Raw genomic sequence first — 15,396 nt, forward strand, 5'->3', positions numbered from 1 at the left:
CATGCTGTTAGTTGACCTTCACACCACAAATCTGCTTAGTGTTAAGGACTAATCAGTGACCTTGGCAGACAATAGAAAACTTGACTGTTTGAAAGTTTTGAGGCTATATATTTAATTAGGCAACTGGAAGCATCATTGTGAATTTATTTTGTCCAAGACTGTATTTTAGATAATTTTGATGGTTTTGTTTTAATAGATTAGTAAATGATTTGCTGTGTCTTCCAGTTCTTCCAGTAGAGAAACCCTGTAGGGATGCTTCCATGTGCAGTGCTTAAAGCTCTTCAGATATCAGCTGTAGCAGTCAGGCAGTAGAAGCTGGCATTCCAGAGAAAGCGCTTTTTGTTAGGTATTTACGTTAAAGGTAAAAAGAAATAGGCATCTGTTGTCTTCTGAGGTATTTTATTATATTGAAAAATTATCTTAGATGCATTTGCTTTCATCTAATGGCATTAGAGGAGAAATTAGTTCTGTATTAGTGATATTTAAAGAAAACTTTGTCTTACCCGGCAGTTTTTTTTTTCCATTTTAATTTTCATAGGGAATTTGACCCCTTTCTGCTTCCATCTCTCTCTTTCTCTCTCTACCACACTCTCTACCTCAAGAAATGTGTTGTTTTATCGCTGCTAATGAGCCCCACCTAGAGCCCCACCCTTGCCTGGTACTCATAACAACACTGGGATGCAGTGTGTTTTGCTTTGTTAGGGACTAATTATAGCTCTAAATCTCAGCTTTTATTTTCAGCTGTGGTCACTGTACTCTTTCTAGAACAATACCACCTAAGAATGGTGAGAAACCTTTAGCAAATCAGCTGCCCTTAAAGACTATAAGCTTCACTTCAGGCTTTTTCAAGTTTTTTTTTTGTTTTTGTTTTTGTTTTTGTTTTTTTACTTCTTAGATTAAAAAACAACTGCAGTATTTGGGGCTAGAGAGATGGCTCGGTGGTTAAGAGCACTCACTGCTCTTCTCGAGAATGCAGGTTCAATTCCCAGCACCCAAATGGTGGCTAACAATGCCTCTAACTCCAGTTCCTGCAGTTCCTAACCTCTTTTGGTCTTCATGAGTACCAGGCTCACACATGGGACACCTCAATACATGCAGGCAAAATACCTATACAAATAAAATAAAAATAAATAAAAATTTAATAATTGGTGTCTGTGTGTGAGGGGGTGATGGGAGCGTGCTATGCGCTTGTGTGGAGGTCAGAAAACAACTCGGAGGATTGGATTCTCTCCATGTAGACCCTGGAGATGGTGCATAGGTTGTCATGCTTAGAGTGATGACAAACACTGTTACCTGCGTATCCATCTTTCTGGCTCTTAGCAAATTTTCCATGCAATTTTTTTCTAGGATGTTCAGCGTAGTAAGTGTTTGTGTATATTAACTTAGTAGATGGCTGTTAAACCTGCATTTGTAGAAGTATAAGCAATTTTTAAAAGTCCAAAGCATAAACTTCAGGTTGTATCTAAATAGTAATGCTTAACAAGCCAGGTTGGCTCCTGGAATACTTGTTGTCAGTGATGTGAACATTCATATTCTTTAAAAAGCTGATTTACTCAGAACCAGCATTCTGCTTTGTTATAAGAAGTAAACTCTGTGTGCTAGTAAGAAATTATCTAATACCAAATTTATTTAGGTGAGAAACTAAGTCAATAGAAGCTTAAGCAAAGCTTGACATGGATTTATAATTACATGCTGGAAGAGTTCTATTCAATAGGATTATTGTGCGCCTCTGGCTACTCCAAATATGAAAAAAAAAAAAAAAAACAGGAACAAAAGGATATGACAGGTGTTGTAAATGCCAAGTTACGGGTGAATAATTTGTTTTTGGTTGAACTATAATTAGAAAGTCTCGTGTATTAGCTTTAATGAGAATATTTTGGAAAGGCATCAGTATGCTTTGTTGTTAGAGAGTACTTTGGCTCTCTCCTCAGACTCTCCAGCATTCTCCCTTGTAGCAGAATGGAACCTCTGGGTGACATTGTTGTCTAAGGTCTGCACCTGAAGAGTGATGGTACCAGTGCTTGGACTCCAATGCTTGCTGTCCGTACTGTCCCAGTGCCTTCATCATAAGCCATCATGATGAAAGATAAAAGCATTACACTTTTTATCTTTGAGTACTTGGCTCCTCTTGATAGAATAGCTGCTGCCTCTGACAAGTAGATAATAGGAAACAGTGAATGGATGGAACACTTGGGACAGAGGACATCAGTGTGTGCAGACAGCTCTCACTGAGGTCTTCTTGGCTTTCCTGGAACATGCTATGTAAAATCAGAGACCTACCAGCTTCTGTCTCCCAAGTGCTGAGATTAAGGGTGCTACTAAATATTTTTGACAAACTCCCAAAAGTCCTAATAAATATACCTCCATGGCATAAGTGTTAAAGAAACGGTCCTGATAAATAAACTTTAATGGCAGATTTTATTTTTATTTTTTGCTTTTGGTTTTTTGAGGCATAGTTTCTTTGTATATCCTTGGCTGTTCTGGACTCACTTTGTAGACCAGGCTGGTCTCGAACTCCCAGAGATCTGCCTGCCTCTGCCTCCCGAGTGGCAGATTTTTTAAAAAAGGTAGATTATCTTGTACCTTCTTTAGGAATTCAGATCTAACCAGTCTCATGAGAAGACCTATAATAAACACTGCCAACAATTTTTTTTTTTTTTTTTTTTTTGCCTTGGAATTTCCCTTGGAGCCCAGTATGTGCTTTGGATTTTTTTTTTTTTTTTTTTTTTTTTTGCTTTGGAATTTTTAAAAAATTATTTTTAGGACATTTGGAGGAGGTGTTGTTATGTGTTCTGTGTGTTTTATATTGGTTGTCCACCTTAAAAAAAAAAAAAAAACTTTAGTTGAATTTCAAGAAATTTTGGCCAGATTTGCATATTTTTGAAAGCATTTAACTTCAACCATTTATAACTTTGAAGTTAATCATATGATATGATATGAAGCTAATTATGTGATTTGCAAGTTAAAAGTATGAGACTCTTACAACGGAATTCATTTATTTGATTTGACAAGTGATATATAATCTGCATTCATGAATATAATTTTCTAACATTTGGAATGTTGCATGTAACTTTCAGTTTTTTAAAAAAGTTTGCTTCAGCCTGGGGCATGGCTCAACTGTTAAGGTACTCTCTATAAGAACATGAGGACCTGAGTTCAGACCCCAACACCTATGTGAGAACTAAGCACAGCAGAGCATTGCTGTCATCCCAGTGCTGGGAAGGTAGAGACATGAGTTTGCTGGTTGTTGTAGACACAGCTGGACATTTTTCTTAAGCTAGTGTACGGGTTGAAATAGATTGAACTTAGACTAGAACAACACTGGAGAAACTGAGGTCTCCTCATGTGAGAGCAAAACAGGATTTTTCTATTTACAAAATGTACATTTAGAAAGTGTGTTCTTTCCTGTGTATACTTAGAGGGTCTTTGAAGCTATGCTAGTCATTAGTATCAAGAATTCTTTATTCCTCTGAATACATTTCTGACATTTCAAATGGTGGTGTTGTTAATTTTATTGTTTTTGAGACAGGGTCTCTCTGCATAGCCTTGCCTGTCCTGGACTCGCTTTGTAGACCAGGCTGGCCTCGAACTCACAGTGATCCACCTGCCTCTGCCTCCTGAGTGCTGGGATTAAAGGTGTGCACCACCACCGCCCAGCTTCAAGTTTAAATTTGTAACTTCTAGTTTACTTTATATTTAAATTCTAAATTCCTGTAAGTTTTTATCTAAAAATCCATGTTGCATTTACGAAAATCTCCCCTCTCCCATACTCAAACTGAGTAGTCTTTACTTTTCCAGAGAAAAAAAATTTTTTTCATACTACAGATTTCATTTAGTAAAAATACCAGAATTAGTAAGATAGATTTTTTTTAAAAAATTATAAACCCCAAACAGAATAAATGATATTATCCCTGATACACTAACAATAATTTTGAAATGCTTTAGGCATTGGTTCTGTTGTTGATACATCTTTATGTGCCTTTAAAGGGAATGGAGCTTCAGTAAGATATGTGCCATGTACCCCTGTCTCATAAATTTTAGTATTGTCAATACTCTAACAGGACTCTTGTAGTTATAATTGAATTGTTTTTAGGATAAGGCTATGCATGTTTGTCCCACTGTGTTCATGCATTTAACACTTTATTAATTTTTTACTTATTTTTATCTCTACTTTCCGCCTTGTGTATATCTGAGTTTTGTGTGTGTGGTGTCCCCAGAGATCAGAAGAGGGAGTTAAAGCTCCTGGACCTCAAATTCTAGATGTTTGGGAACCTGTATGTGGGTGCAGGGAACTGAACGCAGGCTTTCTACAAGAACAAGTGCTCATAGCCATAATATCTCCAGCCCTGTTTTCAATTTTAGAGTCATGGTTTTAGACTATTTAGCTTAATATATACATTATACATTAGTTCAACATAAACTGTCTGCAAATGTCTATGCCAACTTTATATACATGCTCGTCTATTTCTTATAATAAATACACCAGCTATTTATTTCACTTTTTAAAAACTTATTTTATGTATATGAGTATTTTGCCTTCATGTGTGTGCATGTGTATGGCCTCCATACTGGGTTACAGGTGATCGTGAGCCATCATATGGGTTCTGGGAATTGAACCTGGGTCCTGTGCAAGAGCAACATGTGCCCTTAGCCACTGAGCCATCTCCCCAGCCCTTTATTTCACTTTTTAAGATGATGTCTCGTTATATTACCCAGCCTGGTCTCCAGCTCCTGGAGTCAACTGTTCTCCCAAAGAGCTGGCACTGCAGGCCCCGGCCCCCGACCTAGATGCTTGGTTGGTTGGTTGAGAGTGAGTGAGTGAGTGAGTGAGTGAGTGAGTGAGTGAGTGAGTTCTCTTGCCTCTCCTCCCCCTCCTTCTCTTCCTTTATTCCTTTTTTTTCCCCTTCCCTGTTCCTTCCCTCTCCTCTCCCCCGACCCTGTGTCCTCTTTTGTACCTTCATCCCTCTCTTTGATTTATTCTTACTGAAATCCCCCCCCCTCACCCCCCACTCTTCTTTACCACCTTCTGGAATATCCTTCCAGTTGACAGTCAGCGAGAAACGTTAGTTTGGATGGTATTGTCAGTTCAGACATCAGCTCACTAGTGTTCTGGGTATGGATAGATGGATGGATGGTGTGTGTGTGTGTGTGTGTGTGTGTGTGTAGAGAGAGAGAGACAGAACATTTCTAGCATGTGCATGGCTATGATTGTGGTGTGTCTGTGTGTGTGTGTGTGTGTGTGTGTGTGTGTGTGTGTGTGTGTGTGGTGTGTCTGTGTGTGTGTGTTAGTAGAGAGCATTTCTAGCATGTGCATGGCTATGATTGTGTTGTCCATCACTGTATCCACTGGGTGAACTGGTGCAAGCCTGTGTAAACTTGGCACTCAGAAAGACGAGGCAAGGGGAATCAGAAGGTCTTTCTTGGCTCCATAGTGAGTTCAAGGCCAGCCTTGCCTACACCAGGGCCTGTCTCAAAAGAAATGAGCTTGCTAGCATAAAAACTCTTAAGAGGGGGATTTTATGCAGTGTTCTAGTAGCACAGAAAATAATAATCAGTTTAATGCTAGTGGCCTCGGGGGAACTCTGGATTGCATCTCTCTGGGTTAATTCTTATAAAAACATTTAAAAAAAAACCCTTTTATTCTTTTTTTTTCTGATCCACAATTTTATTTTATTTTTCGTTAATATGTTTGTTTGTTTACTTTATGTCCAGATTGCAGCTTCCCCTCCCTCCTCTCCTTCCAGTCCCTGCTTCTCACCTCTCCTTCCCCTAAGCGCCCCTCTCTTTCTCCTCAGAGAAAAGGAGACCTCCCATGGATATAAACATACCTTGGCGCATCAAGTTGTAGTAGGCCTGAGCACATCTCCTGTTGGGGCTAGAAAAGGCATAGGGGAGGGGAGTAGGGAGAAATCGGGAGGGAGGGAGGAATGGGAGGATACAAGCGATGGGATAACTTTTGAGAAGTAAGATGAATGAATTAATAAAAAAATTTAAAAATAAGAAAGAAAGTAAGGGAATGGCCAACCGATGCATGGCCCAACTTGAGTCTCATGGCATGACACTTTTAACAATATTCTGCTATTTTTTTCAGGCAGGAGGCTAGCATACTTGTTATCTGAGTGCCTTCAACCAGGAGCTGATGAAAACATGCAGAGACCCAGAGCCAGACATTAGACAGAGCTTGGGGACTCTTGTGGAAGAAGGGGAGGAAGGGTTAAAAGACCCAGAGAGATCAAAGACACCACACACACACACACACACACACACACACACACACAAACCTACAGAATCAATTAACCTAGGCCCATAGGGATGCACAGAGACTGAAAACCTAATGTTCTTTGAGAGTTTCACAATGCACACAATGTAATTCTGTCATATGAGCACACTCAACCCTCCAGTCCTCCTCCTGGCTCTTCCCAGATCACCTTCTTCCTCCACCTACCCTCTTCCTAACTTCGTTCTTTTAAAATGTCTTTTATTAATGTGTACATGTGACTAATTGTGTTGATGGATGTTGTGTGTATGTGGGTGCATAGGCCAGAAGGCAGTGACAGATCCCTCAGAGTGGGAGTTAAAGCAGCTGTAAGCTGCCTGATTTGGGTGCTGGGATCTGAACTTAGGCCCTTTGAAGGATGGCAAGTGCTCTTAACCCTTGACCGGCTCCCCAAGCTCCCTCCTCCTTTAAAACAAAAACCTACAGAATCTAGTTCGGCTCCACCTTAATTTTAAGAAATGCAGTGAGATGACTGTAAGCATAGTAGTTTGAGCCCTATGAGCACAGAAGAATATCAAGTTTGCGCTTTAACATTAATATTAAACTAAATTAATATTCAAAAGTTGCAATAATTGAACATTGATATTTCCCTCCAAAGGTTTTGAAAGAGGAAAAGAAGATATTTCTCAAAATAAAGATGACTCTTCACTTTCAATGTCAAAGAGCAAGGTAGGTGTGTTGTTGTTGCCACTATGTGGTCGGACATTTTTCTGCCATTTAAAATGAGGGTCCCGAACTGCACTCCTGTGAGTGTCCGTAGGACCTGTTATGTTGTTATGTTTAAGGCATGTAGGATAGATCGGACTGATAGCGTGCTGTTGAGTACTTGGAGTGTACTGACTGGGGACCGTTGCTCTCTGCAGAGAGACGCTGGATTGGGTGTGTGGGCAGCAGCAGAGCATCTCAGACTGACATCCGCTTAGGGATGTCTCAGGCTTCATGTTTTTAACAAAACATTTTTAAGTATTTCAAATTTATTTATATGACCATCAAAATACATATACATTTAACAGATATTGCGCAAAGTAGTACTATCCTATAATTGAACCAGGACATGGTTATTCAAAATTAGTACTTTTTAAAGTATCACTGTAGTGATGTGGTAGCTCTCCACAGATTGATGAACGTTGAATGAGTTTTCAAAATTTGTCAAGGGATTGGCTTTTTGACTTTTTTCTGATAAGACTTAGTAGCAGCAATGAGAGCTTTTATGAAATTTTTGGAATCAACTTGAATGGTTGAAAGAAAACCTATTTCTTAACCTAGAGAACTCTCCTGCTTGTAGCAGTAGGCTTTGCTCATCCTACCCGGTTGTTTTTGCTCCTGTTCTTAGAAATAGTTGAGAGGATTTACATACTGTTTTGATGCCTGTTTTGCACATACCATTCATAGTTAACTTTCAGAATATTGGTAACTTAGAGGGGTATGGGTGAAAGTTTAATAGCACATTTTATTTATTGGGCATATGTGCACAGGTATATGTGCACTGGCCCGGAATTCACCAAGTCAGTGAGATCAGCCACATGACCCCAGAGAATCTGCCTCTCCACTCTTCAGCATCAGAATTACAAGCACACACGGCCATACCTGCTCCCCACGACACACGTTTTTGTGTGTTTCTGGAGCTCTAATGAGGGCCTCCTGCTTCCTGCGCATGTACTCTACCAGATGAGTCATCTTCCAACCCAATACATTGTATCTGTGGAGCTTAATTAAGTACATGTTTGCTCTATAGGTGGGAAACCATATTTTTTCAACTCATTGCAAGGTTCATAGTTGAGTCTCCTATAATAAAAGGCACACTAACAAGACAAAAACATGCACACTTATTTAATGTGTCATGTAACATTGGAGCCTTCAGAAATGAAGACAAACCTTCCCCCAAAGAAGCAAGTAGGGCAACTGGTGTGTGTTGTCTCTTGGTTCGATGAGGAGTCCAAGTGTGACTGAGCAAAAGGATAGTGCAAGGGCTGGGATCTAGCCCAGTGATTCGCTCCTTGTCTCAAATGCAGTGCTTTAGGTCAGTCCCAGCTCCATGCAAACAAGTCAAGAGGATGTTCTGTTTTGCTCTCTGCTGCTGTAATAAAACACTGACCAACCGAGCTCTCAGGAGGACTTACACTACCATGCCACAGTCCATCATCAAGGGCAGTCAGGGCAGGAACTCAAGCAGGGATCTGGAGGCAGGAACTGAAGAAGAGACTGAAAAAATGCTGCTTCCTGGCTTTCTTAGTCTGCTTTCTTATATAGCCCATGTGTAGCAAGGCCCACAGTGGGCTGGGCCCTCCCACACCAATCATTAATCAAGAAAATGCCCACAAGCCAATGTGATGGATGTAATTGTTGAGGGTCCTTCTCATGACTCTAGTTTGTGTCAAACTGACTGCAGCACTAACCAGCACAGAGAGAGGGCAGTGCAGCAGAACTCAGGCTCTTGGTTGAATTCTTGTTATATGTGTCATTGGATCCTTTCCTCCAAGTATAGGAGAGCCTTTGCTTCAGGGAAAAGTTACATGTTCTTTTGTAGCCTGGTCCAGGGAACAAAGACACGATACAGTCAGAGTGGTTTCTTCTTTGTAGTCACAGTAACTTACTATTCTTGTTATTTAAAAAAAAAAAAAAAAAAAAAAGTAGTATTTTATAGTTTCTATATGAAATCACAAGAAATTTGATATGTAATGCCTTGTTCTGAAAGGCAGATTTTGACTACATGTGCAATCTAGAATATAATTAGAAACCTGAATCAGAGTGTATACCAAGTATTATGTTGAACACTTTATGTGCATTACTTCATTTACCCCTCAGAGCGCTCCTGTGGAGTAGCAGTAAACTAGGATGACTTCTTAAAGTTATACTGCCTGTAAGGCATGATGGTTAGGAGAGGTGGGAGGCATGCTAAGCATTCTAAAGCCATTTAACAGATCCAAGAAATGCTATGTGTTAAAAACCCTGTGGTCACTATTAAGATGATGGCCAGCCATGTTTGTGAAGGAAGAGAAGCCTACTGTAGTGAGGCATCATCTACATAAACAAAGAGGCTTTATGGGTTTTTTGTTTGTTTGTTTGTTTGTTTTTGGTTGGTTAAATACGTGTTAATTCAGAGTCAGGCCTAGTGGGACATAACTACAACTACAGCTCCTTCAGAGACTGAGGCCAGAGGATTGTAAGTTCAAGGCCAACGTGGGCAGCTTAGTAAAAACCTTTTCTCAAAAATTAAAAAGGAAAAAAGGGGTAGTTGGCATGGCTCAATGTTAGAGCATTGTTAGTATGCAAGAGGCCATAGGTTTAACCCCAGTAACAAAGTTTAAGAAAAATAATGTGCTGGTTCAGAAAGCTAAGGCTGTGGTATTGGGCTCATTGTTTGTCACAGCTCGACTACACAGGATTGTCTGAGCCTGCTAAAGTTATCTGTGTCTTCATTTGCAGCCTCTCACAGCATGCCTCTAGCCTATTTATCTTTTAATAGCCAAACCAGGTCTTGTCACTTGGAGTTGTTGGGGACTATGTTCTCTTATTTATAAAGATAACTTACGTTTGATTCTGGTTGCTATTCTGTATGAAGAACTTTTAAAAGCAGTAAACCAATATAGTAAGATTACCAAAACCATGAAGCTCAGAATTAGATAGCCAACGTACAAAGTCCTGCTTATCTATTTGGTGTCTGTGATTTGGGAAAGACATTTAATCTGTAGATGTACTTTGCATTTCATATAGGGAGTACTACCGCTATTCCATAAGAGAAGTGGCGCAAACGCAGTGCTTAACCTAGCACCTTGCAAGTAGTAAGCAGCCATTAGCTGCACCCACATGAGTGTTCTTCATTACATAGTGTTCTCTGAAGTGCACTCTCCTGTGTGTAAGAAGTAGACTTCCGTGACAGTTGTAAGGCACCGCGTTCCTCTGACAGTGGCTGTATCATCATGGGGCCTGAGTCCACAGAGGAAACAGATAGCTGTATAGCGGGAGGAATTACATAAAATTGCTTTGGTATCACAGCCTATGCATCATCGTGAGAGCAAGCGATGTGGCATTTCAAGTTAGGTTAGCAACTTGAAAGGTTAACCAGGTTGACCTCTCTTTTTTTGTGTTGAAAAGTATTTTCAGTCTGTTTCCTATCAATTACTGCCATCATCATAACCTCTTTTATGCCCTATTTATGTAAAGGTATTTTGTACCAACCACCAGGGGTATTTTTAGCATAAATAAGATAAATAAGCTTTAATGACATTTTCATTCTGTTAGTTGGCCAAAAATGTTTAGCTCATTTCTTTTCTTCAGCTGGTACACTGCCTACCTATCAGTGAATAAAGATAGTGCTGTCACCATGGGCCCTAAAGTTCAGTGAAGGAGTTTGTATTCAAATGTTTAATTCTCGGTTATAGCTGATGATATTATGCAGGTCTGGCTGTTGAGCATTTGGAAGCCACCATTTGGATCAAGTCCCATGTAACCCTCGGTACCCAGGGTGTTACTAAGAATGTCAGTGTGCTTTCCTATGTCTGATAGTGGTAAAAATGAAAAAATTGCAGGACACTGCAAAAGTAGATTGATATTGTTCTTCTAAGGTTTACAGAGATGGCTCTTGAATGTATGCACTTGTACCCTAGCGAAAGACTGGGCATTGCATAGGGAGAGCTGGGTTTTGTCACTGCTGTGTTAATGACTGTGACTGAGAAATCAGCCTCTATGAAAAATGACTAGAGGAGCACGTGCTGTTCAATGTTTAAGGTTTTATGAAGACTAAATAACTATTAACTTTAAATATAAAACCTACAACTTGTCATTAATCTTAATTTAAGCCCACGGGAAAGATGGGAGGAAGCCCTGAGTCAATAGCTCAGTCTCAGGGTTTGCAGATCGGAGGAGGTGGGGGGTGGGTCGTATGTGTGTCAATTTGATGAGACTTACATGGTTTCCTTTGCTCAGCATTTTTCAACAGTCATTTTAACACTTCCTTGGCAATTTTTATACTAAGAATAACTGGACAATTCTATGTTTTCTTAGAAATGTTCGGAGGAATACAGTATAAAATTTAGAAATATTACCTTCACATTGCAGATTAACTTTTGAGTGTGCATGTGAAAACATAACACACACACACACACACACACACACACACACACACACACACCATGTGGGGAAAACGGTATTGAAAATCTGCATTTGCTTCAGTCAGCAAATAGGAAGAGTGTAAGAAAAGTAATGTTACGTTTAACGTGGTATGTAAAATAAATGTGAGTTTTAATTATCTTCTCTTTATCTCATCTTCATCTCAGTCTGAATCTAAACTTTATAATGGCTCAGAAAAGGACAATTCAACATCAAGTAAACTCACTAAGAAAGAGTCTCTTAAGGTTAGTTTCTGTAGTTATTTTTAACCTCTTTTTATATTATAATTACATTTCTCCCTTCCCTTTCCCCTTCTAAGCCCTCCCATATACCCCTCCATCTGCTCTCCTCAAAGTTCACGGCCTCTTCTTTTGTTAATTTTGTTAACACATGCGTGTGTGTGTGTGTGTGTGTGTGTGTGTGTGTGTGTGTGTGTGTGTGTATTCCTAAACAGAACCTACTCAGCCATATAGTGTTACTTGTGTGTTTTCAAGGCTGGCCGTTAGCAGTGAACAGTCCAGTGGTGTGCTCTTCCCTGAGGAAGGCTGCTGCTTTTGATCCCAGCTTCCCTCAGTTGCCTGGTGGGGGTTTGCCCTGTCCACTTTGATGCGCTCATTGGTGGTGTCCTTGCTCAGCTCATGTTTGCGCAGTCATGTTGGTGGGACTTTACGGCGAACACTTCTGGTGCTAGGAGACACGGTCTCATAGCAAAGTCTGTGCTCCTCTCACAGTGTGGCTTGATGTGCTTTTGAAAATGGGTCAGTATGAAAATTTTGTGTGTGTCCTCCTGTAGGGAGAGGGAAAACTCCAGAGGGACGGAAAGGCCAACACAAAAGCAAACTGTTGATGTTCTTGTGGTATGGTGAGGTCAGATGATGAGGCTTTCTGATGACTGAGAGCAGGCAGCTTTAGGCCACAGCTAGCCATAGCACAGCTCTGAAGCCAGTGTCTCTCCACAGTATTAACAGGGTGGAGAGAGCACCTCATTGTGTATGGACCCCCAGTGAACATTTCTGGCATCTATTTAAGTTAGTTTACTGATTTCCAAGCCAATACGAGTATAGATTTTGTTTGACTTGTATCATGCTTTAAATTTTGAGACAGTGATAGTCCAGATTATCTTAAGAAATGTTTACTGTTGAGGCTACCGTCCCAAATGGCTGTGGAACTTGGTGCTTAAAGGACACGTATTCTCTCCTGGTCCCTGCTTATCCATCACATCCATCTGTGTTCTATGGCTAGTTCTGTGTGCATTTGTATCATCAGTCTCATAGTAAATCTATTTAATAGCACTGGCTGCTTGTCCAGAGGACCGAGTTCAGTACCCAGGACCCACATGGCAGCTAGCAACCCTCTCTGTAGCTCCAGTTCCAGAAGATCTCTTGCCTCCATGGGCACTACATGCATGTGATGGACAAACATACACCAAATAAAAATAAATACCCCCAAATAAAATGACAATAACTATGTATATAATCTTAATTAAATTTAACTTGATTTTGTCTTATCGTTTAAGAAAAAAATGTAGACACTAATAGGTTATTACTCTTTCCCCATCCAAATATCAAAACAACAATAAAACTATTAGCTGACTTTTGCTTTCTTGGGTTAATTCAAAGAAATAATTTATCTATGAAAGTAAAATGTTTAATATTTTGAACAAATTGATCTCATGGTTTCTTAATTATTTCTGTCTTAGATTTTAGTAAGAAAAAGGGCACCACCATATTGACCACGTCCCCTGGATGGGGAGGCCTGGTGGCACTCAGAGGAAGAATAGCAGGCTACCAAGAAGAGACTTGATACCCTATGAGCATATACAGGGGGAGGAGGTCCCCCTCAATCATGGTCATAGGGGAGGGGGGTAAGGGGAAAATGGGAGGGAGGGAGGAATGGGAGGATACAAGGGATGGGATAACAATTGAGATGTAATATAAATGAATTAATTAAAAAAAGATTAAAAAAAAAAAAAGAAAGAAAAAGGGCACCACTTTCACTTGGGAGCAAGTGCAGCATTGCTTGTATGAACAAAAGCTAGTAGTAGCTCAGAAGTTTTCTACCCTGAGTGTGCACTGGAAAGGCAGCCTGGTGATTTAGCGCGCAGCCTTGGATCCTGTTCACACTTGGCTAGCTGTCTGATTGATTTGGGCCACGTTGCTTCCTCTGCCTCGGTATCCTTGGATGTAAATTGAGGCTTAATAAAAATTCTACTTGAACAGCTGATTGTGGTGATGAAATGAAGTCATGGTATAGGTATGAGTCTCGAGCACAACAGCTCACTCATGTGCTCAGTGTGGACACTGGCAATGTCTTAGTCATGCCAGGGCTCCTGTGGCCCAGCGAAAAGAACATGGTAGACATAGAAACTCTCAAAAAAAAAAAAAAAAAAAAAGTCAAATGGGAGATGATTTGTGTTAAACACAAAGCTGTGCATTTCTATAGACTGTGTGCATCTGAAAGGATAGAAGTGATTTAAAAGGATACAGAGGTCTGGAGTAGTGATCATAGAAAGCAGACTCTAACCTGGATTGTTGGAAGCTCTGGTCTAGTGTTTTTAATCTTAAATGCTGGATTGTAAAAGGAAATTGTTTCATACCAAGTACTTTATTTCTATTCATGTTACATTAGGTACAAAAGAAAAATTACCGAGAGGAGAAGAAGAGAGCCACGAAGGAGTTGCTCAGCACCATCACTGACCCCTCTGTCATTGTCATGGCCGACTGGCTGAAGGTCAGGGCTTGGGTTTGCGCTCTAGCTGAATGTTTACTCACGGGATGAGAAAGGGCGAGGCAAAACAGACGATGGATTCGCAGGAGGGAAACTGTTTTTGTGTTCTGTGTGCCAGTCTTCACAGGGAAAAGGAACTCCGTATAACAGCACACGCACAGCAGCCTGTTACGCCTTTGGATTAGCGTGATACCTGCCATGTTATCTAATGTAACCATTATAGAAACACGCTGTTACTCCCCTCACCATTCGGTGTTATTGCAGGGTAGAGTTTGTATTATATATGAAATGAGGATGAGTTTGCACCTGAAAAGCACTGTACAATGTGTGCAAAGCACACACTGCTGTTGTGGTTCCTTTTTCTCTGTCTTAATCACCCTCACCTGAGGGAAAGCGCAGAAATCTTTACTCCCAGCTTTGAAAGTAAATTTGAGTTAACAAAACTGCTACCGAACGATTCCTAGATATTGAACAGCAAAAGTTCCCCCAGCACAGTGAGAGTCTTCATCATGGCTTCACACACGCGAGTACTGCAAGGGTTTTCTTCAGTTGTGTGCTGAAAGGAAGTTCCAGCTTTCTTTATCTCTTCTTAAGAGCATACAGGCCCTGGATCCTACTTGTTTTCTTTACTAGAGTCAAACTTACCTAACTCTACAAGTCCCCAGACACACTCAGGATGGATGGGGCGTACCTCCCCTCCCCGACCCACTTTGTTATTATAAAATAAGGCATTGCTGTGTGGCCCTGGCTGGCCTTGGACACATGGCAGTCCTCTGGCCTGCACATCCACATGCTGGGAATATATAGGTGTACACTCCAACACCCAACTCCGTGGCTGGCCTTTTAAACCCTACCTTCATTTCTGACAGTTGGCCCTCTTTTCTGTTGTTACATCTCCAAGATCAAGAATATTATGTCAGGCTAACTATCTTTCCTTTGATTCTCTTAACTTACCATCTCATTCATAGAGGAGGATGCCCACACACCTTTTCTTGATGATTTTTCTCTCTCTCTCTTTTTTTTCTCGCTTCAAAGTCTCACTTCCTAACACTCTATATCTTGGATTTATATTGTTCTGCCCACTGTGTTCCTTAAGGATTCCTGTATTCATTTATGCTATATTAATGTACATTACAATTCACGTGTGTGCAATTAGTAAATGTGAAGCAAGCTCCTCCTGTAATCCGAATGCTGTCCTGGCATCCTCTTCAGCACTGTGAAGCCAGTGAATTGCCCAGCAGCAACCTTTACTAGAGTACAGGCATAGACAGTGAGAGAGAAAC

At 40.4% G+C, this 15,396-nt stretch overlaps 1 protein-coding gene across 5 annotated transcripts in view; it reads left to right on the forward strand.

Annotated features, from left to right (window-relative positions):
• Osbpl8 (oxysterol binding protein like 8) overlaps window positions 1-15,396 on the forward strand; it is an 88,100-nt gene that overhangs the window by 39,592 nt on the left and 33,112 nt on the right. For all 5 annotated transcript variants that reach the window (XM_051139674.1, XM_051139673.1, XM_051139670.1 and 2 more), the window contains 3 exons: window positions 6,876-6,946; window positions 11,554-11,631; window positions 14,015-14,116. In XM_051139674.1, the coding sequence (XP_050995631.1) occupies window positions 6,876-6,946; window positions 11,554-11,631; window positions 14,015-14,116 (251 nt within the window). The remainder of the gene's footprint in view (window positions 1-6,875; window positions 6,947-11,553; window positions 11,632-14,014; window positions 14,117-15,396) is intronic.

This window comes from Acomys russatus, chromosome 31 (genome assembly GCF_903995435.1).
Source record: "Acomys russatus chromosome 31, mAcoRus1.1, whole genome shotgun sequence".
NCBI lineage: Eukaryota > Metazoa > Chordata > Mammalia > Rodentia > Muridae > Acomys > Acomys russatus.